The sequence below is a fragment of the Sparus aurata genome, chromosome 6 (assembly GCF_900880675.1).
Source record: "Sparus aurata chromosome 6, fSpaAur1.1, whole genome shotgun sequence".
In the NCBI taxonomy this organism is placed as follows: Eukaryota; Metazoa; Chordata; class Actinopteri; order Spariformes; family Sparidae; genus Sparus; species Sparus aurata.
Genome location: NC_044192.1, coordinates 3,684,382 through 3,711,799, shown reverse-complemented (window position 1 = coordinate 3,711,799; position 27,418 = coordinate 3,684,382). Strand labels below are relative to the sequence as shown.

Sequence of the window (27,418 nt, the reverse complement as noted above, 5' to 3'; positions counted from 1 at the left end):
TAAAAACAAGAGAGAGAATGACTTCCTGATGTATTCTGAATGTAAAACTTTCCTTTTTTGGCGTATTTTGTCATCATTTCTTACAGCAGAAATTGTTTTCCACCCCCAGGATTTCCATCTATGTGTTATGTCTGTTTGCGCATCCATCCAACAGTGTCTCAGTGAGCTGAAGTCAATACACAGAAAAGAGGAAGAGTACACCCTGCTCACACAGCTAACTAAGTGTTAAATGTATTCACACTCATGTTCATCTACTGTCACATAACTTATTCATCATGCTTGGTCTGTGGAATAACACCTATAAGAACTAGGTAAGATAATGCCAGAGAGAGGCATCATCCAGATACTACTGTAGAGTACCTGTGAGCCCACAGTCAGCAAAAGTTTTTTAGCTTTACATCTAATGTGTATTTGGGACAATTTTGGCTTTTTTAACATCCAAAGGCTTGTAGATCCTTTGAATAGTCAATATATTACTACGTATTCGTACTTCCGTTCCTATTGGAGAACGGAGGACACGCTGTCCGGAAGTATTTTTCCTCACGTTCTTTTAAAGATATCCTCCACATACCTCAACATAAAAACACTAAAGTGTACTTGATTATTAAACAGTGCGATGGTTAATGTTATTGCCATCACTTTTAATTATTTCTCCTCGATTCTGAGAAATCAGTTATTTTTTGCCAGTTTTAGAAAGGGAAGTCTACATTACCCATGATCCTCAGCCACCGTCGCTATGGAGACAAGCCAGTCCGCAATGCGTTACCAGACTGTATAAAATAGTGCGTTATCTGTTACAAAGCACTGCCTGATATCAGTCTGGACCAGGCAACAAAACCGTCATTTATTTTCAAACTGATCGAGATTTTTTCGTGAAGTCGCCCCCTTCATACACGCACACGCGCGCGCGCATGTCGAAGGCTCCACGCCCAGGGGGTGCTGCACACGAACGACAGCCGACAGCGGTCACTCGGCCGTATGCAAGGATCCCGCAGATCTCCCGCCCCTGCCCGCGTCAGACTACGTGTTTGGCTTAAATATCTGAAATTAAAAAACAAACAAACTTTTTTAAAAACATGTATCATCTAGATGCAGTCTAATTAGTAGTTCGGCTGTACTAGACATTTCATATTTTAAGTAGATATATGATTTTACAACCCTATCTACAATTCTACTTTAGAAACCGGAAGTACTACAACTGTGGTGCTGATTTGTATCAATCTAAATGGCGTGGCTCTAGGGAATTGTAGTTTTTTTATAATTATAGGAGTTTTTCCTAGAATTGGAAGTTGTAAATACTGAATTGATAGTATACTGAGCAGTTTAAGGGGATAGTAAACACATATGTGTAATCAGATTTTAAATATCTAATTATTAAATGGGTGATAATTAATTTGAACCATATTTGACAGCGCCCCCAGTTGGTGACTATACTCACATGATAGCTGAGATAAAGAGTTCTCTAGAAAACAGTTTCACTTATGTCTGTAGCCCCTTTTTTGGCTGAATTATAGGCCTTCAAACTAGCACCAAGGTCAAGGTTCAAAGGTCAGCATTTCAAAGCAGGAGCCATGTAGAATCCTCATACTGACATATGTTACTCTCCAGGTCGAGACCTTTCCAATGATGTATTTGGTTTAGCTCCACAGCAAAGTTTTATTTTTTTTGTTTCCTGGACACACACTATCCAAGGGCTAGTTTCAGAGAGCACTTTGAAGGCACAGTATATCAAATCAAGCTGTTTGTTTATTTTTTCTTTTTTTTGTGTGGAAATAGTGACCAACTGAAGTCACTTTAAGAGCTTACAATACTGATGACAATCTAGGCCATTAATACAGGCTCGGGGGAAGGCCTGGGTTAGGTTAGTGTTAGGGTTACAACTGAAATGACCAATCTATTTTCATTCCCAGTTAATCAAATAGAAAATTTACTTAAATATTAAACAAACCCCACACCCTGGTCACAACTAAACAGTAAAACATGGATTTTATAATACTGCCTTTTAGTAAAATTGAGATAATCGCTGCCACATGGCAACACCATGCGTTAAAGATCCCCTCCACAAATGTTGTGATGTATAAAAATACTCTGCTTGGAATAATGTGTCTCATAAAATGTCACCCATATACTTGTCCCTCATTGAAAAATCAAGAATCTATAAATATGAAAGGCATATGAAAATATGAGACCCTAAGGCGCGGCTGCAGAGGAGAGAGAGGTGGAGAGCGCTCAGGAGAGCAGAGCCAGGTGAGTGACTGACAGAGCTGGCATCCAGTATCTAATCTCTCTCTTCCTTTAGCGTGTTAGACCTCAGATGGAGCATGCACAGGGAGGATTGGAGCGGGGTAAAGGGGAGGGCCGGGTGAATGCGTGGTGTAGACCAGAGGCAGTGGACGGCTCTCCGGCGGGCTGCCGGAGTCGGGCGACCGGGAGCCGGAAGCTGGACCTGTGGCGGCTGACCCTTGTGGTGCCAGGTGATCCTCTGCGAGAGCGACCGCGGCCGCGAGGTCCGGCGGTCGGTGGTACCTCTCCCACTCCGAAGTCCCCTTCGGGTGACCCTCCATGTTTGCGCAGCATCCTTCAGCTGCTGCGCAATTGTGAAGGACCGGCCAGCGGGGCCAAACTTGATTGTCCGCAACCGACAACGGTGATCATCGAGGGAGAAGGATCTGGTCCAGTACGGCTTTCTTAACTGCCTGAAGGCTCCCCCGAGCGGAGACCGGCAGGCCGAGGGCTGCTGCCTGAGCCTCCCCCGACAGTAACGGGAGAAGCCACACGGCCCACTCCGCCGCCGGCCAGTTTATGAAGTGCGATGCCCTATAGCGAGTCTGTTTACCTCCGCCTGCTCTCGGTTCATCGCGGCGATCTCCCCGAGCTTCGCACCCAGTGCCATAACCGGCTGAGGATGCTGCGGCCCCGTCATCCGTCATGAGTTGGCCGCAAATGTAGCCCCTTTCCAGGCTACCATGGGTTCTCGCGGAAAAATCACACACGCAGTACTGGGATCTACTCCTCTTTTATTTCAGCCCATTCACCACAATCTTGCAGGCCTAGGGACCGAACCCGGCTCGTGCGTCTTAGTGGTATGGGTGTTGGAACCCGGCCTCAGTGTATGTGCACAAAAGACCACAACATACACAATAACATTAAACAGAAGTAAGGTAATAAAACTTTACATAGCCATATAAACAGGATGAAGACATGGTTATCATATTGGCGTCTACATTTCACATTCATCAGTATGGGTACTGGAACTGCAGCCCAAGCATATGTGCACTAGAGTATTATTAACATTTAATCATAAAGTACAGCCTTCTACTGTCAAACTCTGCATGTGCATCCTTCTGCATAGTGAAGCCTAAACATTCACTTAACATTAACTGAACCAAAACACAACAACAGGGTAGACACACGCAAGTATACAATATCTACAATTCATCCTCAGACACATCTGGACTGCTGTTGTCATGTTCACTTTCATCTTCATAGTCGTCGAGGTCTTCCTCCAACGTGAAAATAGAGGGGTCTGTGTCAAGTGTGTAGGTGTAGGTGGTAGTGACAGTGCTTAGTTTCTGCTGGAGAATGTACTGCTTTTGCAGAAGACAGCAGTGCAGTCCCCTGTATCCCTCTTCGGTCAGCTCTCTGGAAGAAGCTAAATTAAAAAGTGAAGAAAAATGAGACTGAAAATTAGGCAGCTTTTATAATGACTATTGAAGTTGGTAACATGTAATGCAGTTTGAATGCCCGACTCTGAGGCTTTACATTTTATAAAATATTTGTGGAACATACTATGGTTCTTGATGTCCTCTTTCGTCTTATGAAGGAGGTTGTCCAGTTTGTTCAACGCCTTTTTTAGAGACTGACAATGCTGGGTCATCTCCTTCACAATGATCAGTTTCTCCTCTTCCAGACGCCTGACGAGCATGACCTGATCAAAGAGTCGCCTCTTCAAGCGGAGGCTCACCACTGTTTTGGAAAAGAGAACTGATTGACAAAACCAAAACACAAACATTTTCCACCATAGGTCTAGCACAGTGTTCTTCATTGTATTACATACTGTATATCATGAGATGACAAATTAGTAGGCAGATTTACTAAGAAGGACTAGTGTGTAAGATTTAGCGGCATGTAGCAGTGACATTTTAGATTGCAACCAACTCTCCTCACATCTCCTTTCCCAAGTGGTAGTCTAACTATGGTGGCCGATGCAAAAACATGACCGGCCCCATCTAGAGCCAGTGTTTGGTTTGTCTGTTCTGGGCTACTGGAGTGTAACATGGCGGACTCCGTAGAGGGGGACTCACAACCGCAGACCACGTGTAACCACACCAGCCCAGGACCTCCACATACAGCATGTTCACCTCAACGATCGGCTGAGACCATATTCACCCCCTCCGTTTTCAATATTAACATCGTGCACACAACATTGTTTTCAAAAAAGTTGTCATTTACATCAACCCGCCGTCATGCGCCATTATAACTATGCCAAACCTATGGGCAGCAGTGTAGGGAGAAAGATTTTAAAAAAAGGGGTTTTCGTGATAAAAAAGGGTTTTTCGTGTAAATAAGAGGCCAAAGTGCAGGGAAATATCTGCGTCTTCCCTTGGTGTACACGGGGTGTGAGCATGTTTGGGATGCTCTGGATAGGCATATATCTGACAGTGTGTTAGAGTTCCTGCCAATATCCATCAGCTTCGCACAGCCATGCACATTTCAGAGTGGCCTTTTATTGTGGCCAGCCTGAGGCACACCTGTGCAATAATCATGCTGTCCAATCAGCATCTTGATATGCCACACCGGTGAGGTGGGATGGATTATCTCGGCAAAGAAGAAGTGCTCACTAACGCAGATTTGTGAACAATATTTGAGAGAAATAGTTCTTTTGTGTATATAGAAAATGTTTTAGATCTTTGCTTACCATCTCCTTGCGCTTCCCAAGGCAGAATTACATCCTCAGAGAGACTGCATGTTGCTTCTACATCAACTTTCTCCTCACAGGCAGCGATGGTGTTGTAGTGTAGTACTTTCTCTCTGAGTCTCTTCTTGAGCTCACTCAGTCTCCTCCGTTTGCGTCCCCTTGTTTGGTTGCTGTCTGTAAGGTTAAAAAATGATTAGGAAAAAAAAAAAGCACGATAGATAGATAGATAGATGCAATATCAAATACCATTTTGTCTATAGAGATCATGCTTCTTTCTTCGGAGGGAATAAATGATCTCATCAATTTCTCTCTGGAGCTCTTCCTGGCTACTGTGAGTTTGAGGTTTCTCTTGAGAAACAGAAAACAGGAAAAGCTGACCATTTAAAAAAATAAATAAAATAAAAAGTAAGTATCACTGTAAACATGTAACCAAATGTATACACCAGCAACCATATTACATACCAGTGGCAGCCCATTGCTTGACATCCCACACCCACTGCTCTGTGTCTTCCAGAGAGATGTTGAGCTCCTGCTTGAGACTCTCAAGACTGGCGGATTCCAGTTCTGCTCTCTGTGTCGTCTATTTTGAATGTTAAAAAAAACAAACAAACAAAAAAAGGATCTGTTAATGAATAATGTTTGCTGAATACTTTTTCATTAGTCAACATGTGTATAATGCCGATATTCAAAACGACAAGGAGTGACCATAGAATGACCAATGTAAATGTTCACATACAGTATAGACTTCTTACTTTGACAAATCTCTTTGCCAGTGTCTTGTGGAGACTCTCCACCTTCCTCTGGTTCCATCCCATGGCAAGAACAGTTAGCATATCTCCTCTGCCTGGAAAAACAAAACAGAAAGATGCTAATTTAAACCAATTTTACAATCTGGTACTGTGTCAAAGCATATAAGTTTCTATACCAACCTGACTTGGTCATGTATTTTGTAGTCAGAGCTGCCCTTGAGAGGAAGCTATTGACCTGTTCCACCTCCTCGCCAACAGTATTTCCTGCACCATCCTGGCTTCTGCCACCCCACCTCACCTGCTCCAAAACATAACAATAAGATCAAGACATTTAGCATCAGAATCATATTTATTAGACTGTGCATTGTCAATTAAATTCAGTGTCATGAGCAAATTCAAGTCTAAAATGTTCTGGGGTAGAATTATGCTGCAAAGATATTACAACTGCTGTTAGTTTAAGCTTTAACCTCTGTTCAATGAGTATTTCTATATTATAGATATCTAAATTATAGAGCCATTTCATGGGTTTTTGAAGTCTATCCTGCAGGCAACCCTGCTGTACAGTTTCAAGAAACTTTACAGGTACATGGTTGCATATAACATGCTAAATAATTTCACAAATGTGGACAACTATTTCTGAAACCTGTACCTGAAGTGATAAAAAAGCAAGTTTCCTGTGCAAGAGACTGTAGGGATATGTTCCTCTAAAACATCCTATGACACATACACATTTAACTTGCGCACTGTACCTCGCATTTGCCAGTGTGAGCCTTGGCATGCATTACAGAGAGAAATGGCTTCATCACTGTAAGTGGCTGGAGCTCAGGCAACTTCTCTGCCATCTTCATCAAATACGGCCAATACCTGTAATGGGAAAATCACTTAATATTTGGGGTGCATCATAGCATCATGGTAAGGAGACAAACCCAGACCTAGGAAGTCACCAGTGCAATCACAGTAACCAATCAAAGAGCAACATGTAGCCAAATTAATGCTAATGTTGCCTTATATCTGCTGGATGTGCAAGTAGTAAATAGATAACACTTTAGCCATATCAACTTTCCAAGGCCATAATAGCTGAAATGTGTGATCGGTAGTCGGGTTGTTGTGCCTCTATGTGGCCTAAAAATACAGATTAAGACAACTAAAAACATCAGTGAAACTTCAGTTATGATTTGGCCATGGCAATGACTACCTGCAAGTAATGTCCATACAAAAGAATGTTGTATTGGCAGCTTGAGCCAGCTCCTTCTGAAGGAACATGGGGTAGGCATATATTTCACCACGGTAGTGATTTAAGCCTCGCAGCAAGACTCCATGTCTGCACACAGCTATTTCCAGGCCCTCCTCATCCACCTTGGCCCTGGACTTCTGTGATGTTTCTCTGCCGGCTGTGAATGTTGCCGGCCCACAGACATCATGACCAGTCCTCTGAAAGTGGATACAATTTGTTACATGTAATCATGGGACAAGTAAAAATAATGATGGTTAAAGGATTGAATAAATCCTTACACTCATCATCTGACTTCTGACTTGGTCAACAAAGGCAGAAACTTTGGCATCTTTTGCGATGAACAGTCCATCAAAAAGAGATGGTTCGTCTGTCCTGTTAAATAAGAAGAATTTCTTTTATAACATAATCAAAAATCCATAACGGTTTTGTTGTTTAGTTAATAAGTCACCAATGTATTTTAAATGATTCCACTGACCCTTTGGACTTCTTGAAGCGGTAATGCTTTCTATTACCATCTGCAGATATAGCCAGCATGTCTGGTGTGCATGCTGGGCATTTAAAGGGCTCCACCAGGCACAGATCTTCTTTCTTAAAATTGCAGAAGGCAAACTCTCGAAAGACTCTGTGGAAGGTATCACCACAAATACCACCTGTCTGGAAAGAAGGATGGTATTAATTTAAAGTTTGGAATTCAAATATTTTGAGAATGAAATGAGAGTTCTTACTCGTCCTGTGCAAAGGGATCGATGTTCAAGCATTTTGAGAAATGCTTGTTGGGATATAGCTGGGCTGGCCAACTTCATCTGCTCAAATGATGTGAACACATCAAACTTGAACAGCATTTGACAGCTGGTGGTTGCTGGCCAGTATCTGTATCCAAGCAAGTCACCAATCCCTGGGGTCCATTTGCAAGAACAAAGTGGACAGCACACAGCAGGCAGGCACAGGTGGTATGGACCTGAAAACAAAATTATATTTACTATTTGATCAGTATCTGTACAACACAGGACAAAAGGATTATAATAAGCCATTATCATGCTTGACCTCACGTCACCTACTGGTGGGATATAAAAGTAGAAGGAAGTGATAACATACCGTTGATAGTCACCAAGACAGTCTGCTTTCCTGGGATAATGATGAAGTCTTGGTTTGGACCGCAGGAGCAGATTTGTCTTGGTGGAGGTATCGGAAGAAGACACACTGCAGTAAAGAACATTTCAGAAATTAATATCAGTAATGTTTGGACATGTGGGACATAAAGTCAAATTAAAAACACTCTAAACAGTAACACAAACTTCAGACATAGCTTTTGCCTCTGTACATGTAGTGCACATTATGAAAATATGCTGAGGGGACATCTAAATTCTTTGAACACACCTTGTTCACCAAGTTGATATTGGCCACTTTCATCCACCACAACTAGGGATGTGGGCGGAATAGGTTTTAAAAAGCCATCAATCATGGCTTCTCTGTCATGGAAGACATTTTTTCTGTGGATTATTGAGTCACACGATGAACAGAGAAACTGAGTTCCTGAGGGAACGCAGTCTAGGCACCGAACTACAGCATCAACTGTTTTGCACTGTTGACAGCAATGCTGGGTTACAGTCTCTGCAGCCAACTTGCAGTTTAACAGCTCTGGCATTGCAGCCCTGAATTTTTCCCCACAAATCAACTGTCTTCTGGTCCATGTAGACATGGTGGGAGTCTCCTCCACTTCCACTGATGCAGGGGCAGGGACAGTGACAGAACTCAGCAGGTCTCTTAGTCGCTGAAGATGTTGATCTAAATAAAACAAATAAATAATGTAAAACACAGTTAAACTAAGTATTTTAATAAAAACTAAAAGTTGTAGATGTTGGCATGTAGAAAATTACATTTCTCTGTATATGCATCATGAACATGGCTACTACATGCGCTTACCAAGACTTGGGACCTCTTGAGGAATTTCATTTATCTGTGACTCCTCAACTTCTGGGAGTTCCATAGTGCTGGCTGGTTTAACTGCAAACAGAAAATATAATGATGTTGGAAACATTGCTGCTGTCCACCAGCATTAAAAATTGTAAACAACAGTATAACTGTATTGTATTTTACTGACCAGATCGATTCCTCCTTACATGCTGCGGGACAAGGTTCCCATCCTGGTCCCTCTTCCTCCAGGAAACATTTGAGCCTTCAGTCCCCTTCTTATTTCTTTTCTTTGAAGGCTAAAAGTAAAAACTAAGGTTATATATTTGCCTTTACTGGGGCATACACATCCTTTTTAGGTGTGTGCTGAAGTGTTTTCTTATAGATTTAGGTAAAGGCCATAATAGAGAAATAATTAATGAAAAATTTTACTTTTTTTGTTGCCAACTCATCTGCCAAGATTTTCCCCGCCTCCAGCCATTCATCAAATTGTTTGAATGACTCCGATGCCATTGTTAGATGTAACTTAAAGAGAAATAAAGAAAGGATAAAGCCAAAGTACATATAAAGAGAAAGAGGGAGACATAGATAAACACAATTTCTGTTTAAGCAGAAAAAGCCTTTCTGGCGCGCTGGCCACCAGACTCCATTGACAAAAACAGTAATTTTACCTCGCAGGACGCAGGAGCTGCTGGTGTACTGCTGCCTCAATCGGTTAGTTTGCTCGCGTTAATCTGTGACGAACTAACCCTTCAAACAACCAAAGTCATTGTTATTGTGTGAGCTTGGTGTTTTAAAGTGTTTTGTTCAGTTAGTTAGCATGGGAGCAACTCCTGTGTTGTGCGCGGTAAAAATTGCTGTTTTTGTCAATGCCTGCACTGGCATTAGCAACTGATTGGTAACTAAAACGACACACAGAACTAACTTAGTTTCACATGAAATACAGACAGACAATCACGACGATTACCTCAAATAAACATAACAAAATAAAAATAAAATACACAAACTTGCCGGACTTACCAGGGATACGGCGTTCAGTGAAATGAATCGGACTGTCCCCCTCTTCTTCTTTGGTGTTTAACGGCAGTCGGCATAACTGTCCCCCTCTTTTGACGTTTCGCATTTTGATTGGTAACGGAGGTCAAAGGTCATATGATGACGACACACCCGAGAGACCATATTGTCGTTATTAACATGACCACTAGAGGTCGCTCAACTTTAAAACGTAACTGTAGGTCGTAATGAGCTGCTTGTACAAACGACAAATGGGGTCGTTTTTAGGGGAGGACAGTCTGGTCTAAAGTATTTGTAAGTAGATCTACACTTCACTGTTATTTTGATTTCCTTCACAAATAACTTAACGTGGGCAGAATATTGTCTGACTCTCTTTTCATCAGCGGCTGTCTGCTCGGGTCTTTTATGGAAACAGGGAGACTGTTCTGCCAGCTAAACTGCCATCAGTGATGATAAGGGTCTGAGGAGGAAGACGACGATGTGCAGGGCCGGCTGAGGCATATGCAAACTAAGGGGCTGCTTGGGGCCATCATGATTTCATGATCAATATACCTGCCAACGGGGGCCCCAAATCAAATTCTGCTAAGGGCCCCCAAAAGGCTTGGGCTGGCGCTGACAATGTAGCAGACCTTGACACTCCCGTCCTGAGTGATATTGGCTCTTCTACCTGGAGGAGGAGGTGCATGTGGCCTGCAGTGAACGTGCTCGAGGACGACAACGGCCAGCTTCACAAGCCAAGAGGCCACCGAAAAATACTGCTTTATTGACCACCATGAGTTAGCTGCATAAATGATCGAACTGGAGTGCACTTTGATCCATGTTATCTTTGTTATCAAAGTTATATTATGTTAGTGCTTGATGCCATCACTCTCCATAGTAGCAGATAGTTTGTTACAAATCACAAGAGGCTGCGAACAGTCCGGTGCACAGTGGAGTCAAGCCGGGCACGGCTGCTTTGGGTTCCAGCTGCTTGGTCTTTTTCTTCGGAAGTTTTAAGATTGGCGAGTAAATTGGTCGGGCTCTACAATTTTGCACAATGTTCATTGTGTGTCCTTCAAGGAATAAAGATGGTTAAAAAATTCCAAGGGGTCGTATAAGGTAAAATGACCCTGCTTGGGGCGCCGTTTAGCTCAGTTGGTAGAGCGGGTGTCCCATGTACAGAGGCTTTGTCCTTGCTGCGGCGGCCCTGGGTTCCAGTCCCAGCCTGGGGCCCTTTGCTGCGTGTCACCCCCCCTTTCTCTGAATGTTTTTCCTTTCTAAGTCTTCAGCTATCCTATAAAAAAGGCCAAAAAAAAAATTACCCTGCTTGTAGCGTATTGTGAGAAACATGAGAAAACCCTGCCTGAACAAACTCAGTCCACTGCTACAAGTTAAAGGTATATTTTCTCATTACTTTAATACAGTTATAAAAAGGACAATTGTAGTAGGGAGGGAAGGAAGATAACTGGATAAAATGGAATTGTAGAATTAGAACCCTGTTGGAAAAAACAGCAAAGACCAGTGTAGTCCATGAGCCAGGGGGGTTGACCGGTATCATCGGGGGGACAAATGCTATCATTGTTTTTTGGCAAGGTATACAGCCCTAGTACTAGAAGAATCATGATAGCAGTGCAGGGGTGGTAGCGAAATCACTTTTTCAGCTCATGAAGTTACTAACCCCCTAAGATAAATTCAGTTTTTGAAATCTGGTGTACATCTGCTTTAGGCTCATGGTAAGGATATTGTCAATATATAATATACATTCTATAATATGGTGCTTGGTATCGTTGGAAAGGGGACCTTTTAGGCCTTTATTTAAGCCCAGTACTGAATCTGTCTGACAAACACAGATGTCACATGACTTCTTTAAACCAGAAATAACACACATTTTCTCACAATTTCCGTCAAAACTGTATGCTATCTTTTATCCCTGTGGCATGAAAGAACACCAGGGACACAAAACTCAACAACTTCAATACTCAAGGCACTCTGATGATTCAGAACATGTATAATATACCCATACTATTTATTTGTTAGAGCCTTGAATTAGAATGGAGCCAACAGAATGGACAAATAGAATACCCTATTAGTCCAGGGCCAAATGGCCTATTTATTCATGTACAGTTGTAATAAAAAGCAATTGTTTCAATAGTGTTTTCAACATAACACTTGTAAGGGGTTTAACAAAATGTTTCTATCATGTATTTTAATACTTTCAGTTAGAATGTCAGAAAGTAGCTCATGCACAGGTTTTTCTTAGTTTTGTGAAAAGATCGTTGGTTGAGTGGTTATAACAACACTACCAACTATGCCATCTTCAATCAACTTCCAATGAAATCCACGGGTATTAAATTTCAGTACAAAATGCTTTTTCTCTTGTGCTTGTGAATTGATGGGGAATAGACAGAGGGAGATTATACCTATAGCTGTACCTGTAACAGTAGCTAATGTTAGCTTGGTGTCTTTTGCAGGCTAGCTATCTAGCAGGCTTGCTAGCTTGCAGGTTAAAGTCATAAGTGAACTAAGCGGCTGCCAGGAGGCCCCCAATCGAGAGAAAAAAAATTATTTTATTTTTGTATACATATAAATTAAACAAGTGACGTAAATGAATGAACGAATGAATAGTTCAAGACAAGATGATTCTGATTTCATGATCAATATACCTGCAGAGGGGGGCCCCAAATCAAATTCTGCTTAGGGCCTCCAAATGGCTTGGACCAGCACTTACAATGTGGCAGACCTGGACTTTGTCCCTCCAACCCACAACCTGGACAAAAATACTGCTTTATTGACCACCATGAGTCAGCTGCATAACTTTTAGACTGGAGTGTGCTTTGATCCATGTTATCTTTGTTATCAGAGTTATATTATGTTAGTGCCCGATGCCATCACTCTCCATAGTAGCAGATAGTTTGTTACAAATCACAAGAGGCTGCGATCAGTTCCGGTGCACAGTGGAGTCAAGCCGGGTACGGCTGCTTTGGGTTCCAGCTGCTTGATCTTTTTTCAGATTAAGATTGGCTGGTAAATCGGTCGGGCTCTGCTGTTTTGCAATAATTTCATTGTGTGTCCTTCAAGGAATAAAGATGGTTAAAAAATTCCAAGGGGTCATGTGCACAAGTTAAAGGTGTGTTTACTCATTACTTTAATACAGTTATAGAAAGACAATTGTAGTGGGGAGAGAAGGAAGATAACTGGATTAAATGGAATTGTAGAATTAGAACCCTGTTGGAAAAAACAGCAAAGACCGGCACCAAAACACAACATGTGCTGGTCTTGTACCAGCATACCAGCACAGGTTTTCCCAGCAGGGAGATGTCACAGTTAAGGTCAAAGTCCTTTGGGAGGTGTACACAGGTGTGTCGGGGCAGGTTGGTGCTCCAATTGTGCCACCCTGTTAAAAATTAATAAATCACCTACAGTGTGTACCTGACGGGACATTGACAACTATGGAGCTTCTTCCTCTCGTGTGTCTCTGTCTGCTGAGCTGCTCTGGAGACGGTAAGAAAACTGATCATCATCACTGACACTTTGTCATTTCACTTTATTTCATCTCAACAGGAACAATGTGGAAACATGCTGGATGTTAATCAGGCTGCTTCCTGCTTTAGTGCGCACGAGACACTTGCTCAGTGCCCGGGGACGTCACATGCACCCTGATAATCAGCACACATCGGTAGTATTGATTGGAATGATTACATATGGTTTCAGATCAATTACAGCTGAATTACGATGTCTTTAACAACATGGCGTCATCACTGCTGTGTGTGTGTCTTGTTTCTGCTGCGACTCTAAAAGTTTGTAATAAACTCTTGTGATGAACTGAAAGCTTCCAAAAGTAACGAGTAACGGGTGTAACGCTGTTCTGTGGTTTAGTAACGGACACTGAACTGTCTTCTGTAGTTTTCTCTAGCGAGTGCTACAGAGCTTTTCCTGAGACCTCATACCATTTCATCTGAGGTCTGACGCTGAAGCCTGATCCTGAGGATGTCCTGAAATGTACACCGTAGTGGAGAGCTGTGAACCCGGGAATCTGTATAACAGACGGACGTGAAAGTAACAGCAGAAAGTAGCGGGAGTTGTTTTCAGCTTCTCTGCATCAGTCTGGACTCTGTGGATTACTTTACATTACACAGTAACGCAGACATCTGGCGCTGAAGTTGTCTTCTGATCCACAGCTTCTTTTTTTCATTTTCCAGTCTACATTAAAACCGCCAACAGATGATGCTGTTTGGATTGAGAATGTTGTGTTATGTTGGTAGATGTCCTCAGTGGCAGCATAGCCTCGGCCAAATGTGGTTTGTTCATTAGTTCAGAGACTATAGCGCCACTGCCGACAGCGGGATCTACAGCTGTGATTTTCCACGTCTTCAGCCGAGTCAAACATCCATCATCCAGCTTGTTGTTGGTGAGTGCTTTCATTAAACAGTTAAAGATGTCGCTCATTTACTGCTGCGACTGGTTCAAGAGTCCCAGATGGACTTTTGTTCAGTGGTCAGAACTAACTTCTGAGTAAAGTCGACAATTGAGTAAAGTAAGGACAATAACAAATCAATTATACCGTTACGATAAACATGTAAATGCACAAAATGCATAGAATTATGTTATGTGTAAACCATACAGTCTATGGTGTAAACGTACGTGTTTCTTAAGCTTTTATTTCGGTGGTTAACTAACTTCCACTTGAGACTTCCGATATGGATTGGATAAATGGCGGCTTTTATTTTTGTTTTATTTTGGTGATCAACCAACTTCCGGTTGGGACTTCCGGAATCTATTGGATAAATCACGGCTTTTATTTTTGTTTTATTTTGGTGATTAACCAACTTCCGGTTGGGTCATCCGGTATGGATTGGATAAATGGCGGTACCCTTGTCGGCCATCTTGACTGCAGGGTACTCTTGATGTCTGTCAGGCTTATGCGACCTCTGTATGAAACTGATTTTCCCGATACCGTTAAGCGTGACAACTTTTGTCCAGATACCGTTAAGCGTGACAACTTTTGTCCTGATACCGTTAGGTGTGACAACTTTTGTCCTGATACCGTTCAGTTTGAATTTTTTTTTTTCCATGTTTAGTGTGACAATTTTTTTTCCTGACGCTGTTCAATGTGATAATTTTTTTCCTGAGGCAGTTCAGTGTGACAAGTTTTTTTTCTTAGGCCTTTTGGTCCGATGACTATTTTTCATGTGGCTGTTTGGTGCGAGTGCTACAGAGCTTTTCCTGAGACCTCATACCATTTCATCTGAGGTCTGACGCTGAAGCCTGATCCTGAGGATGTCGTGAAATGTACACCGTAGTGGAGAGCTGTGAACCCGGGAATCTGTATAACAGACGGACGTGAAAGTAACAGCAGAAAGTAGCAGGAGTTGTTTTCAGCTTCTCTGCATCAGTCTGGACTCTGCGGATTACTTTACATTACACAGTAACGCAGACATCTGGCGCTGAAGTTGTCTTCTGATCCACAGCTTCTTATTTAAATATTCCAGTCTACATTAAAACTGCCGACAGATGATGCTGTTTGGATTGAGAATGTTGTGTTATGTTGGTAGATGTCCTCAGTGGCAGCATAGCCTCGGCCAAATGTGGTTTGTTCATTAGTTCAGAGACTATAGCGCCACTGCTGCCATGTTGTTGACCTTCCACCATGTTCCTGTCATGTTATGAGAAGTGCCCCAGTAAACCCACCTCAACTGACCTCCAGTATCCATCAATTCTTCCCTACTTTGTGCAAAGTTGTTATCTGCCGGTGTTTCCTGATGACTCTGCATGTTAACATACTGAGTAACATGTTTTTATCTTCCAGCTGTCAGAGTGCTCGTGGAAAAAGGCAGTGATGCTGTTTTACCCTGTTTGATCAGAACCAAGGGGAACCTCGCAGGAAACGCTTTTGACTGGAAGAAAGATGGTCAGAAGGAGGTGTTCCTGTATGATGCAGGCCTTCAGTACAATAACGGCCGTTTGGGTCAAGACGAGCAGTTCAAAGGTCGAGTCTCATTTTTTTACGATCAACTGCAGAACGGCAACGCCTCCATAAAGATCCATGAAACAAAGATGGCCGACAGCGGGATCTACAGCTGTGATTTTCCACGTCTTCAGCCGAGTCAAACATCCATCATCCAGCTTGTTGTTGGTGAGTGCTTTCATTAAACAGTTAAAGATGTCGCTCATTTACTGCTGCGACTGGTTCAAGAGTCCCAGATGGACTTTTGTTCAGTGGTCAGAATCTAACTAACTTCTGAGTAAAGTCGACAATTGAGTAAAGTAAAGTAAGGACAATAACAAATCAATTATACCGTTACGATAAACATGTAAATGCACAAAATGCATAGAATTATGTTATGTGTAAACCATACAGTCTATGGTGTAAACGTACGTGTTTCTTAAGCTTTTATTTCGGTGGTTAACTAACTTCCACTTGAGACTTCCGATATGGATTGGATAAATGGCGGTACCCTTGTTGGCCATCTTGACTGCAGGGTACTCTTGATGTCTGTAAGGCTTATGCGACCTCTGTATGAAACTGATTTTCCCGATACCGTTAAGTGTGACAACTTTTGTCCTGACGCTGTTCAATGTGATAATTTTTTTCCTGAGGCAGTTCAGTGTGACAAGTTTTTTTTCTTAGGCCTTTTGGTCCGATGACTATTTTTCATGTGGCTGTTTGATGCGAGTGTTACAGAGCTTTTCCTGAGACCTCATACCATTTCATCTGAGGTCTGACGCTGAAGCCTGATCCTGAGGATGTCCTGAAATGTACACCGTAGTGGAGAGCTGTGAACCCGGGAATCTGTATAACAGACGGAAGTGAAAGTAACAGCAGAAAGTAGCGGGAGTTGTTTTCAGCTTCTCTGCATCAGTCTGGACTCTGCAGAGTACTTTACATTACACAGTAACGCAGACATCTGGCGCTGAAGTTGTCTTCTGATCCACAGCTTCTTATTTAAATATTCCAGTCTACATTAAAACTGCCGACAGATGATGCTGTTTGGATTGAGAATGTTGTGTTATGTTGGTAGATGTCCTCAGTGGCAGCATTGCCTCAGCCAAATGTGGTTTGTTCATTAGTTCAGAGACTATAGCGCCACTGCTGCCATGTTGTTGACCTTCCACCATGTTCCTGTCATGTTATGAGAAGTGCCCCAGTAAACCCACCTCAACTGACCTCCAGTATCCGTCCATTCTTCCCTACTTTGTGTAAAGTTGTTATCTGACTTTGTTTCCTGATGATTCTGCATGTTAACATACTGAGTAACATGTTTTTATCTTCCAGCTGTCAGAGTGCTCGTGAAAGAAGACAGTGATGCTGTTTTACCCTGTTCCCCCAGCACGAAGGGGAACCTTGCAGGAAATGCTTTTGACTGGAAGAAAGATGATCAGAAGGAGGTGTTCGTTTATGATGCAGGCCTTCATTACAATAACGGCCGTTTGGGTCAAGACAAGCAGTTCAAAGGTCGAGTCTCATTTTTTTACAATCAACTGCAGAACGGCAACGCCTCCATAAAGATCACAAGAACAAAGATGGCCGACAGCGGGATCTACAGATGTGATTTTCCACATCTACAGCCGAGTCAAACATTCTACATTGAGCTTGTTGTTGGTGAGTGCTTTCATTAAACAGTTAAAGATGTCGCTCATTTACTGCTGCGACTGGTTCCAGAGTCCCAGATGGACTTTTGTTCAGTGGTCAGAATCCACATCTGGCAGGGCCTCGAGCCCACAGAGCTGCAGCCACATCTGGAGAGACGACCTCTGTATCAAACATGCTGATATCAGAGACACACTGCAGATTATGTCTCTCTGTACAATGAAGCTTCAGCCGTCTGTAGGAGATGAAATATGACTTTTCCACAGTATTACCTGTCTGTTTCAAAACTGTCTAACATGTGTTTGTTTTGCCTTTCAGATCCAGTCTTAAAAGACAGAACAGGTGAAAACATCCCAGGTGAGTCCTGATTGTGATGACGTCACTCTCCACCTCTACATGTCTCTGTAAATGTCTTCTCAGGCCTGTCAGTCTGAACACTTACATCTGTGGGCCTGAACCTCTCTGTGTTCACCTGACTGGGATCAGTCGTCACTTACAGGTGGACACGTTTATTATATTATAGTTATACAACAACATCTTTTAAGTCCAAGAAGCCTGTGTGTTATTAAATCTAATACTTTTATTCAGATTGTCTAATTACATGAAGAAGTTATTGTACAATATGCTGCAGTAGAATAAGTATTTACTGTATTTCCTCCAAATCCTCCATTCAAAGTCTTTTTACTGACATGAAAGAATAATGTCATCTACTTTATTAATGTAGTTTAGTGTCAGGTTCATTCTGGTTTCATGAATTTAACTTTATGTTTCGTATTTATGTAACAATTGTTCTGAGTCCCAACATCACAATATTCCTTTTATTCTTCATTTTTAAATCTCAGTAATGATGAAATAGTTTATCTGTAAGTTGAAAGAATCTCTTTCTGCAGCAGCAGTGACATTTGAAGCCTCTGACATCATCAATAAACTCTGACATCATCAATAAACTCTTACATCATCAAACTTCACCTGATATTCTCCACCTGACACGAGCTCTGACACAGCAGCAGCGATCGGATGGACTTTTTGAGGTTCTGTAACTCAGGACAAAAACTCCTGTTGACCTCAATCAAGATTAATTTTAATAATGTTTTGGTACAAAGACCTTCATCAGGTTCCATCAGGAAAAAGCTTCAATGTTGCTTTTTGTTTCCTCCTTTATTGTAATAATAACAATACGATGAACTAGGTTTGTCAGTAATATCCAGAAAATATTTTAAATTCATGATATTATTCTTATAATCATTAAAATATAGACAGCTAGACATCTTTTTATGTCACTGGTGTTTATACTCACATTCATCACAATAATGGAAATTCACCATTATCAGCATATCAACTAGTGTTTTTATAGCAAACCACAATCAAAGTCTTCTGTCCTCCCGTCTCTTCACTGGACCAACTTTTAGTGACGGATGAGAAATAATTTCATTTAAAAACATTTGAATCGATGCACCAATCATACGTACGTAGAGTCAAATATAAGTGCAGTTATTTCTGTTGGAAAAGTTCACGTCACAGAGTCAAACAAGCTTTGGAGCTTCAGTATCATCTGATCATCTCTTGGTGCTTCTGAACTGTTTGTTTGTGTCGATACTGAGAAGAGTTTCTAACATTCAGTCTTCCCTCGTCGACATTAAACACTAAAATAAAATCACCTCAGATAAATCTTTCACAATCTTCTCTTGGCAGAATTTTATGGTTAATCTTTCTTTCAGGCAGCATAATTAAAGCAGTTCTCTATGAGGGGCCGTACAAGACATAATTCATTCTGGCCTGCTCACACACACACATTCTCCTCTCACATACATATATTTTATCTCATACACACATATATTCTCCTTTCACACAGATACATTCTCATTTCACATACATATATTTTCACTCTTGCGTACACATATATTCTCCTTTCACACATATACATTCTCCTCTCACACATATATTTTCCTTTCACACACATACATTCTCCTTTCACCTTTCATGCACATACATTCTCCTTTCACCTTTCATGCACATACATTCGCCTTTCACCTTTCATGCACATACATTCTCCTTTCACATACATATATTTTCACTCTCACACACACATACATTCTCCTTTCACGCACATACATTCTCCTTTCACAAACAAACATTCTCCTTTCACGCAAATTCATTCTCCTTTCACACACATATATTTTTTCATTTTTCATGTAAAGTAAAATATGTGTTTATATATATCTGAAGAAAATATATGAATGTAAAAGAAGATATGTGTGTGTAAGAGAAGAATATATGGGTGTGAGATAAGAATATATTTGTGTGAGAGAAGAATATGTGTGTTAGAAAAGAATGTGTGTGTGTGAGAGGAGAATATAGGTGTGTGTAAGAGAAAGTATAGTGGAAAAGGAAGTAGTTTAGTGGAAAAGTGCTGTGATTGGCTGTTCGGGTGTGATTGGGTGGGACTCCCTGAAAACTACTTTTGTTAAGGGACGCCATTTTTTCTCTGGAGTGTGATGGCCTTACCAGCCTTGTGTAGAAGCTGACAGCTAATCACTGAAACGTCTCTGTTGTTGGCTGAATATGTTTAATATGTTTAATATGAGGAAAAGACGTGTGTGTGCATCGTCTCACGGACGCATCAATGCAGTTATACTCTCAGAAAGCAATGGTTTTTTACACCAAATTCAAAGCAGTCAGAAATGCTCACTTCCTGGCTCTTGAATAAGGAGTTTGGCTGGCTGTTTATCTGTGTTCACGCAAGACCACATCATATAACAACCTTTATTGTACAGTCTGACAAATTCACTGTATATTTGCATCTGCCTCAAACTGGAAAAAGTTTAAAATGTTTGAAATATCGTCCCATAAAATGCTGCTGGATGCTTTTATTGTGTTTTTCTTTTGTAGTGGAAATTTTCCTTATGAAGTTAAGAGTTGCTAAATCTTCAAAGAATTTTAGACTGCAGTGTATGAATCAGAGCTCTTTAATAACACGCAGTGTGGAGGGAAGATACGAGTGTTCTCTCCTGTCCTCTAAATGTTACTGACTTCAATACAAACAGAGAGCAGGTTACCTTCATTTACAACAGTCACCAATCCCAGGACAGTGACCCTTTGATGGTTTAGATGGGACAGTAAATGTCATCTTATCTACATTCCTGTATCCCATGTAGAGAGAATTTGCCCCACATGTGGCTTTCTCTCTCATATCCACAGTAAACTGTATACAATCAGAGTGTAGATGAACAAAATCACAATATGACATTAATAATGCTGAAACTGTCTCTTTATAATCTATTGTTTATAATGTGTTCTCAGGTGCAGCTCCAGAGCCATGTATCAGGACACTTGCTGATACAGAGGACTGGTTTCTGCTGCAGTGTGAAGCTCACGGTGTTCCTCGTCCTACATTAAAGTGGAAGGACAGTGATAACAACACTCTTCCTGCTGAGAAGCCACATATCTCAGAAAGAAGAGGTCGTTCATATGTAACTGTCAAGGTTACTGTGACCAAGACCGACAACTATCGCTGTGTAGCTACACAGAAGACACTCAGCCATCAGGTTGCTGCTGCGATCCCTGTGTATATTCAAGGTGAGATTCTTTAGTTGTAATTTAATATGTAAACAATTTAAAATGTTGTAAACAGAGTGAAACATTTGTGTATAAAAATAATGACGTTGCTTCATCAATCATCAGAGATTGGAGAGAGAATTAGATGCGCGTGCACACACACACACACACACACACACACACAGACACACACACACACACACACACACACACACACACACACACACACACACATCAGGATTGAATAGAGACGGAAAATAACTTTGTGTTCAGTCTGAATTCACCTTTTAGGAGCATGAACATCATTAATTAATGTCTTTGTGACGATGTACAATTTTCACTAATCATTAACACTCTATGTGCTGTATGTGATATACAGTCAGATTCACAGTATTACACTCACTCTGTTTACAGTAAATATATTTCAGAGGAAACATCTGAGGACAGTTATGATGCTCATTGAGAAGTTTTGTGCATCAAACTGCAGAAATCTTTAGTTTAATTTATATTTCATCATTGAAGTGAATTTGAGTCAGAACAGTCTGACACAATAAATCACTTTCAGTACTGTTGAGTTCTGTTTTATCAGATTATATAATATTGCTGGAATTATAAATTATTGAAGTTACAGAACAGTTGTGTTGGATTACTTCAGATTAGAGCTGCGAGGTACGACCTTAAAATTATATCATGATATTTTATATCACATCCTGATATAAAATATGTAACTTGATTTTTAAACATTTTTTCAAAAGAACGTCATAAATGTTCGGACGAACCACAAAATCAAATATCTGAATATGTTTGACCAAATAGACTCACTGTGATATCAATATTGATGAATTACTATTGTTACTTTCACAGAATATTAACAGGATGAGATTTCTGATCAATAATCATCATTAATGTGGATATAATGACTCAGTGGGTAAAGAAAGTATTAGAACAAGTAAACAGTCGGTGAGTTCAGAACATGACGTCACTTTACTGTAATGAGCCTTTAAAACCAGGAAGCAGTTTTGATATATCACCATGTGAGAATATCAAATATCTAAAACAATATATATTCTCATATCATGATCACAGTTTATATTGTTTATGTTGCTCAGCCTACTTTAGATTGTACAGGTGTTCCTATTAAAGTGTCCACAACCAAACTATGTTAACAGAAGGAGACGAGCTGTTAATGATCCTGTGTTTCACATTTCATAACACATTTTCTTTATTATTTAATGTAAATAGAGACAAAGTTCACATGACGCACAACAAATGTTTAAAGTTGAGGAGCTGCTGTAAAGTCTTCACTGTTGATGTGTTTCTGTCATGATGGGAGTCAGAAAAAGTGTTTTTAAGGAGAAGTTAGAAAAGTGTTCTTGTCTTTTCTTATCTAACGATGTAACGAGGTGTAATTAAGGCTTCTGTTTCTCTGTTCTTCATGTTTCTCTCCTTCTTAAACACTCTGTGATCCTCATGTACCAGCAGAGAAGTGATGAACACCGTGTTTCATTTATATTCCTGTAACTGTCCTTTATAACTGATCAGAACCAGGTGAGATTGTGTTGTGGTCGTGTTGTTTCACAGACAGCTGGAGGAGTGAGTGCAGTCAGTAGTGCAGCAGTGGATGAGTGAAGATGTGCTGTGTGGATGTTGAGCTGTAAAAACAAACCAAAGGAAACCAAAAGCCACGACACAAAGATGTGTGTGCAGATGTTGTGAAGGAGTTGTATACATGCAGCACATCAGGCCCAGGTGTGTCCCATGCTGCTGATGAAGCTCCCAACAGGTCTGCAGCCCTGGAGACAGAAAGCACAGCAACAGCAGAGTGAAGCCGTCAGAGATGCCGTCACTGTTAGCTCTGTTTACATTAGAGAGATTACACAGAGACTTTATTCATCCCAACCACAAACTGCAGCCCAGTTACACAAGAATCACACAACAGACAACAAGGACACACTCACACAGGAAGAGAAGAGTTTACTCACTGAGGGTTTCATTCTTTTATTTCTCACCTACAAACTGAACTCACACTGAAAACTAGGACCAAACTTTAACTGTGAATAAACACAATGATAGTTCCTGTAATAATATGAGATCATGGAGCTTTGAACTGAGTTTCTACTGGACACTCATTAAAACTTGTAATTAGCACCATTGAATTTTACCAATTCTGTTTTATGAACTTTATAATGTTCAGTTTGTGTTGACTTTGTCTGAACTGTGTAAAGGAAACTGTGTGTTTATTACTGAGGTCACAGTTAAAGGTGGTGTTGTACTGAACTACATCACACTGAGAGGTGTTTCTGTTTACAAACATGATGGAAACACAAATATATACTTGAATATAATAATGTCCAGTAAACGATCAGCTTTGTGACTTCAGTGATAAAACATGTCATGTAATTAACACCTTGATGACCGTGTCAGCAAAAAGTGAACATTAATGCACCATAAAATAAAGTTGATGTCAGAACAGTTGTGTTGGATTACATCAGATTGTACAGATGTTCCTAATAAAGTGGCCACTGAGTGAATGAATCACTGATAACAAAAGGTTTGAAGATCCCATGTTTCGTATTTTACAACATTTTTGATATTACTAAAATAGTCAGACAACAAATGATGTCATTTTAAGATATTTTTTCTGCTCAACAAGTTTTGATGTTGAAAGGTAAACGATCTGATCTGAGTCAGAAACAATGTTGGCAGTTTGAATCAGTTTGTGAGAAGTTAGAAATGTTTAACTTTTCTCGTCCCAGTGAAGAGAAGTCATGAACAAAAACATTGTAACATTACATTTATAATCCTGTGGTTGTCCTTTATAACTGATGAATCACTTCCTGTCATCCTCACAGGTGCAGCTGCAGGGCCAGGTGAGATTCTTCCTCCTCATATTGTTTCATTCAAGTCAAGTTTTATTTGATTCCAAACAACATCATGTGTGTTCAGACCGAACATCCAGACATTTTATAACAATATCTTCTTCATTCTTTAAGTGTTTGGATGAGTTGTTGTACCTTTAGTGGTTCTGTGTGGGCTGTGAGGTCCAGTCTGCTGCTCATCATCTGCACTCAGGTTCTGACTCTCACATTCACTTTCATCTGTTTCAGGGTCCAACACTGGACTGGTCACGTTGTGGTTCTTGGTGTTGCTGTGGTTGTTCTAGCTTTGCTGCTTTGGAAACTCAATCATAGGACACGTAAGTTTAAATAATGTATTTTATCAACATATTAATGATGAACAGCAGTGGAGGTTCTAGACTAATTTTACTGGAGGGACCAGTGTTTAATCAGAGGGGCACAATAAAAAACAAACAAATTATATTTAAACATTAAATACTTTAATTTTGCTTTACATTAAAATCATACAAAAGTTTATTTTGTACATAAAGAGTGCATTGATCGAAACGATGAGGTAGGGCCATCAAAAATCAGAAATTAAATACAGTAGGACGATGCTGCAGGTGGGCGTGGACCTCTGACCCCCTCATACCAGTCTGGCCTAGAGCTCGTCTCCTGTCCTCCATCAGAGTGGTTGAGAAAATTTTCAACTTGGGCTGCACTGCTACATTGTTCTTGAACTTGCTGATACCTGTGGAACGATGCAAAGCAAACATAGGGCACAACTATAAACAACATTTATTTACTGTTGTATCCATGGTTCTTGGGTCCTGGGTCTTCCTCGCGGTCTCCTTCCAGCGGGGCATGCAAGGAACACCTACTGAGGAAGGAATCCAGGGGGCATCCGAAACAGATGCCCGAGCCACCTCAGCTGGCTCCTCTCGATGTGGAGGAGCAGCGGCTCTACTCTGAGCTCCTCCCGGGTGACAGAGCTCTTCACCCTATCTCTAAGGGAGCGCCCTGCCACCCTGCGGAGGAAACTCATTTCAGCTGCTTGTATCCGGGATCTTATTCTGACCATAGGTGAGGGTAGGAACGTAGATTGACCGGTAAACTGAGAGCTTTGCCTTTCGGCTCAACTTTTTCTTCACCTTTTTCCGGTCAAGAACCATGGCCTCAGATTTGGAGGTGCTGATTCTCATCCCAGCTGCTTCACACTCGGCTGCAAACCGCCCCAGGACATGCTGGAGGTCCCGGCTCGAAGGAGCCAACAAGACCACGTCATCCGCGAAAAGCAGAGATGAGATCCAGTGACTCCTAAACCCTCCTTTGCCTAGAAATTCTGTCCATAAAAATAATGAACAGAGCATTTATGTATGCATTTATTTTAAAATGTAGGCCAAGTATTTGTGTATTTTTTCAATTTAAGAATCACACATCAATGATGCAGTAAGGAATTTATGGCAGAAAGCACCATTTTATGGACACACTGTGCTATGAATTGTAATGATGCTGCTTTGCAAATAGCACAAGAGGGCGGCTGTAGCTCAGTGGGTAGAGCTGGTTGAGTAGTGATCGGAAGGTTGCCGGTTTGAATCCCGGCTCCCCTGGTGCGGACCTGAGCTACATGTTGAAGTGTCCTTGAGCAAGATACTGAACCCCAAAATTGCTCCTGATGTGCAGTTGGCACCTTGTGTGGCGGCTTCTGCCATCAGTGAGGGTCCTGCGATGAGCTGGTGACTCATCCAGGGTGAACCCTGCCTTCGCCCATAGGGACACTGGGCCGCTTGAAAAAGGGGGATAAAATGCACTGATAAAATGCACTGCGACCCTTACGGATAAGCGGAAGAAAATGAGATGAGAGAGAACACCTTTTCTACATCACAAACCTGATGGTGCATTACTTGATCCACATGGATCCACTTGCTGTTGCCTCTCTCTGTCCCTGTATGTCTTCTTCCTCCTCACCCTCTGAAATGTCCCTCTCTTTTTTATTTACTGGGGCAAAAAAGGCTGCGATGTCCCTTCCTAGTTTCATGATGACTAAAGAAGAAAAACAACATAGAGGCAAACGTCTCATTCCACAAGTAACCATCCCTCGAATTAACACGGGCAGATACTGTTGATTACTTTACTCAATAAATGTATTATTTATCGAAATGCAACAGCCAAGACTGATATTGTTCATGGTTGACGTCACAACATTGTGTAGAACTAGCTAGAATACTGACAGTCAGATATTTGTTTCTGCTTCGATGAGTTTGCTTCGATCTTTACACATAGCGAGACCAGACATTTACAAACCTGATTTTCTTATCGGAGTGAGGAACAACAGTAACACGGTTACATGCAATAAATCACTTTAAGGGATGAAATCGTTTTGTTTATGTTCACTTCTTGCACCAAGACATTAGTAGCTCCTCTCTTCAAAACTTGTTGCTGCCGTTCTCATTCTCATCTTGCATCCTACAACGCAGTGTTTGGATGCGTCGCTCTAATTACTCCATATTGAACGCTGAGTCACACTAGTTCCGCTTTTTTTTTGATCAATTTCATTCGTTTTCATTTTATCATTCAGTCAGCTCAGGGGGGCCAGGGACATTTTTACAGGGTTACTGGCTCCTGTAGGCTCCCATGTAGAAGCGCCACTGATGAACAGAACCACAACTCATTCTTTATGTATCTCATGTTCAGAGTCTTGACAGATGTTTTATCTCATTAATCATTCTGTGTATTTACACTCAGAGGACGATCAGGTCGGTCGGACTTTCTTCACTCTGACTTTGTTTCGTTTCCTGCAGGCGAGAAGAACAGTTGTGCCAGAAGTGACCCAGATCCAACAACGACAGAACCACTGAAACAACCTGATCCATAAAGTATCCAGCTCTGCTTGTGCTGTGAAGTTTTCTGCTGTGTGTGTTTCCACCATGTTGGATGATGGTGAAGACATTTTGTTGCTCTTCTTTTATTTCAGGCAGTTTGAAAATTAAAATGTGTTATTTAAGTTAAAAGTAATTTCAGGTTGAGGTTCAGAGTTAATGTTAGTCGATGTGCATGTACGACCTCAATCTGTCCCTGAACTAAACCAGCTGTTTTTATAAGATGTCCTCATAATCTGTAACTTATCCAGAAGTATTGATAAGAGTATTATAACAGCATGTCTGCTCCATCAGCTACAGAGCTAACTTACGATTAATATACTAAATATAAACATATTCAGTCCTCGTCTTTATCTCACAGCACTCAGTCACAAATAGTGTCCAAGTCAAGTGTCGGACTCAGAATCCTGTCAGAGTAAAAAGACATCAAACCAACATCCACTTCAAGCAGCGATTGACCGAAACAGGAAGTTCACAGGGTTTAAACTTCTCTTTAATTCTGACCAACTTCTTCTTTGGAGAATTAACTGTTTATCTCCATGAACCAACTCATTATATTCACATCATGTCATCACTTTGCATTTTCTTTTGTTGCTTTTCTACAAATTCTGTTGGAACATTAAAAGCTTTTGCCTTCAGATTTGGTTCGACAAGATGTCAGACAAAGTAGTTTGTCCAGATCTGAACTTAGTTTAGCTTCCTGATTTTAAATATGCAGTTTATCTGATCTTTCCCACAAATCTGACCTCATCTA

At 41.1% G+C, this 27,418-nt stretch overlaps 2 protein-coding genes and 2 long non-coding RNA genes across 5 annotated transcripts; 2 read left to right on the top strand and 2 right to left on the bottom strand.

Moving 5' to 3' along the window:
• Nucleotides 1-3,000: 3,000 nt before the first annotated feature.
• Nucleotides 3,001-8,451, bottom strand: LOC115583222 (uncharacterized). The gene is made up of 14 exons (XM_030419825.1): nt 8,279-8,451; nt 7,997-8,101; nt 7,627-7,859; nt 7,377-7,555; nt 7,180-7,273; nt 6,863-7,098; nt 6,417-6,531; nt 5,848-5,965; nt 5,671-5,762; nt 5,381-5,498; nt 5,165-5,266; nt 4,919-5,092; nt 3,790-3,966; nt 3,001-3,652 (listed from the first exon to the last, which is right to left on the bottom strand). Exons 1-14 carry the CDS (start codon nt 8,361-8,363, stop codon nt 3,429-3,431), a joined length of 2,052 nt encoding a protein of 683 aa, XP_030275685.1. The 5' UTR covers nt 8,364-8,451; the 3' UTR covers nt 3,001-3,428.
• Nucleotides 8,452-8,467: 16 nt separating this feature from the next.
• LOC115583305 (uncharacterized) lies at nt 8,468-10,101 on the bottom strand. The gene is made up of 5 exons (XR_003984332.1): nt 9,833-10,101; nt 9,245-9,337; nt 9,003-9,111; nt 8,825-8,905; nt 8,468-8,686 (listed from the first exon to the last, which is right to left on the bottom strand). It is a non-coding gene; the product is annotated as an uncharacterized LOC115583305 (long non-coding RNA).
• Nucleotides 10,102-17,177: 7,076 nt separating this feature from the next.
• LOC115582789 (butyrophilin subfamily 2 member A2-like) lies at nt 17,178-22,438 on the top strand. The gene is made up of 5 exons (XM_030419003.1): nt 17,178-17,193; nt 17,244-17,405; nt 17,712-17,750; nt 20,694-20,969; nt 22,428-22,438. Exons 1-5 carry the CDS (start codon nt 17,178-17,180, stop codon nt 22,436-22,438), a joined length of 504 nt encoding a protein of 167 aa, XP_030274863.1.
• Nucleotides 22,439-23,688: 1,250 nt separating this feature from the next.
• LOC115583301 (uncharacterized) lies at nt 23,689-26,838 on the top strand. 2 transcript variants are annotated; one of them, XR_003984329.1, is made up of 3 exons: nt 23,689-23,818; nt 24,056-24,144; nt 26,531-26,562. It is a non-coding gene; the product is annotated as an uncharacterized LOC115583301 (long non-coding RNA). The 2 variants fall into 2 exon arrangements; XR_003984328.1 differs by lacking the exon at nt 26,531-26,562 and adding an exon at nt 26,587-26,838 and having other exon boundaries at nt 23,692-23,818.
• The last annotated feature ends 580 nt before the right edge of the window (nt 26,839-27,418 follow it).

Coding starts and splice junctions, on each gene's coding strand:
- LOC115583222 (XM_030419825.1), bottom strand. CDS start 8,363: ATGATTGATGGCTTTTTAAAACCTATTCCGCCCACATCCCTAGTTGTG. Junction 8,102..8,278: donor ATATCAACTTGGTGAACAAG/GTGTGTTCAAAG, acceptor TCTTTACTGCAG/TGTGTCTTCTTCCGATACCT. Junction 5,499..5,670: donor TGGCAAAGAGATTTGTCAAA/GTAAGAAGTCTA, acceptor CATTCAAAATAG/ACGACACAGAGAGCAGAACT.
- LOC115582789 (XM_030419003.1), top strand. Junction 17,406..17,711: donor CTACATTGAGCTTGTTGTTG/GTGAGTGCTTTC, acceptor TTTGCCTTTCAG/ATCCAGTCTTAAAAGACAGA. Junction 17,751..20,693: donor AACAGGTGAAAACATCCCAG/GTGAGTCCTGAT, acceptor ATGTGTTCTCAG/GTGCAGCTCCAGAGCCATGT.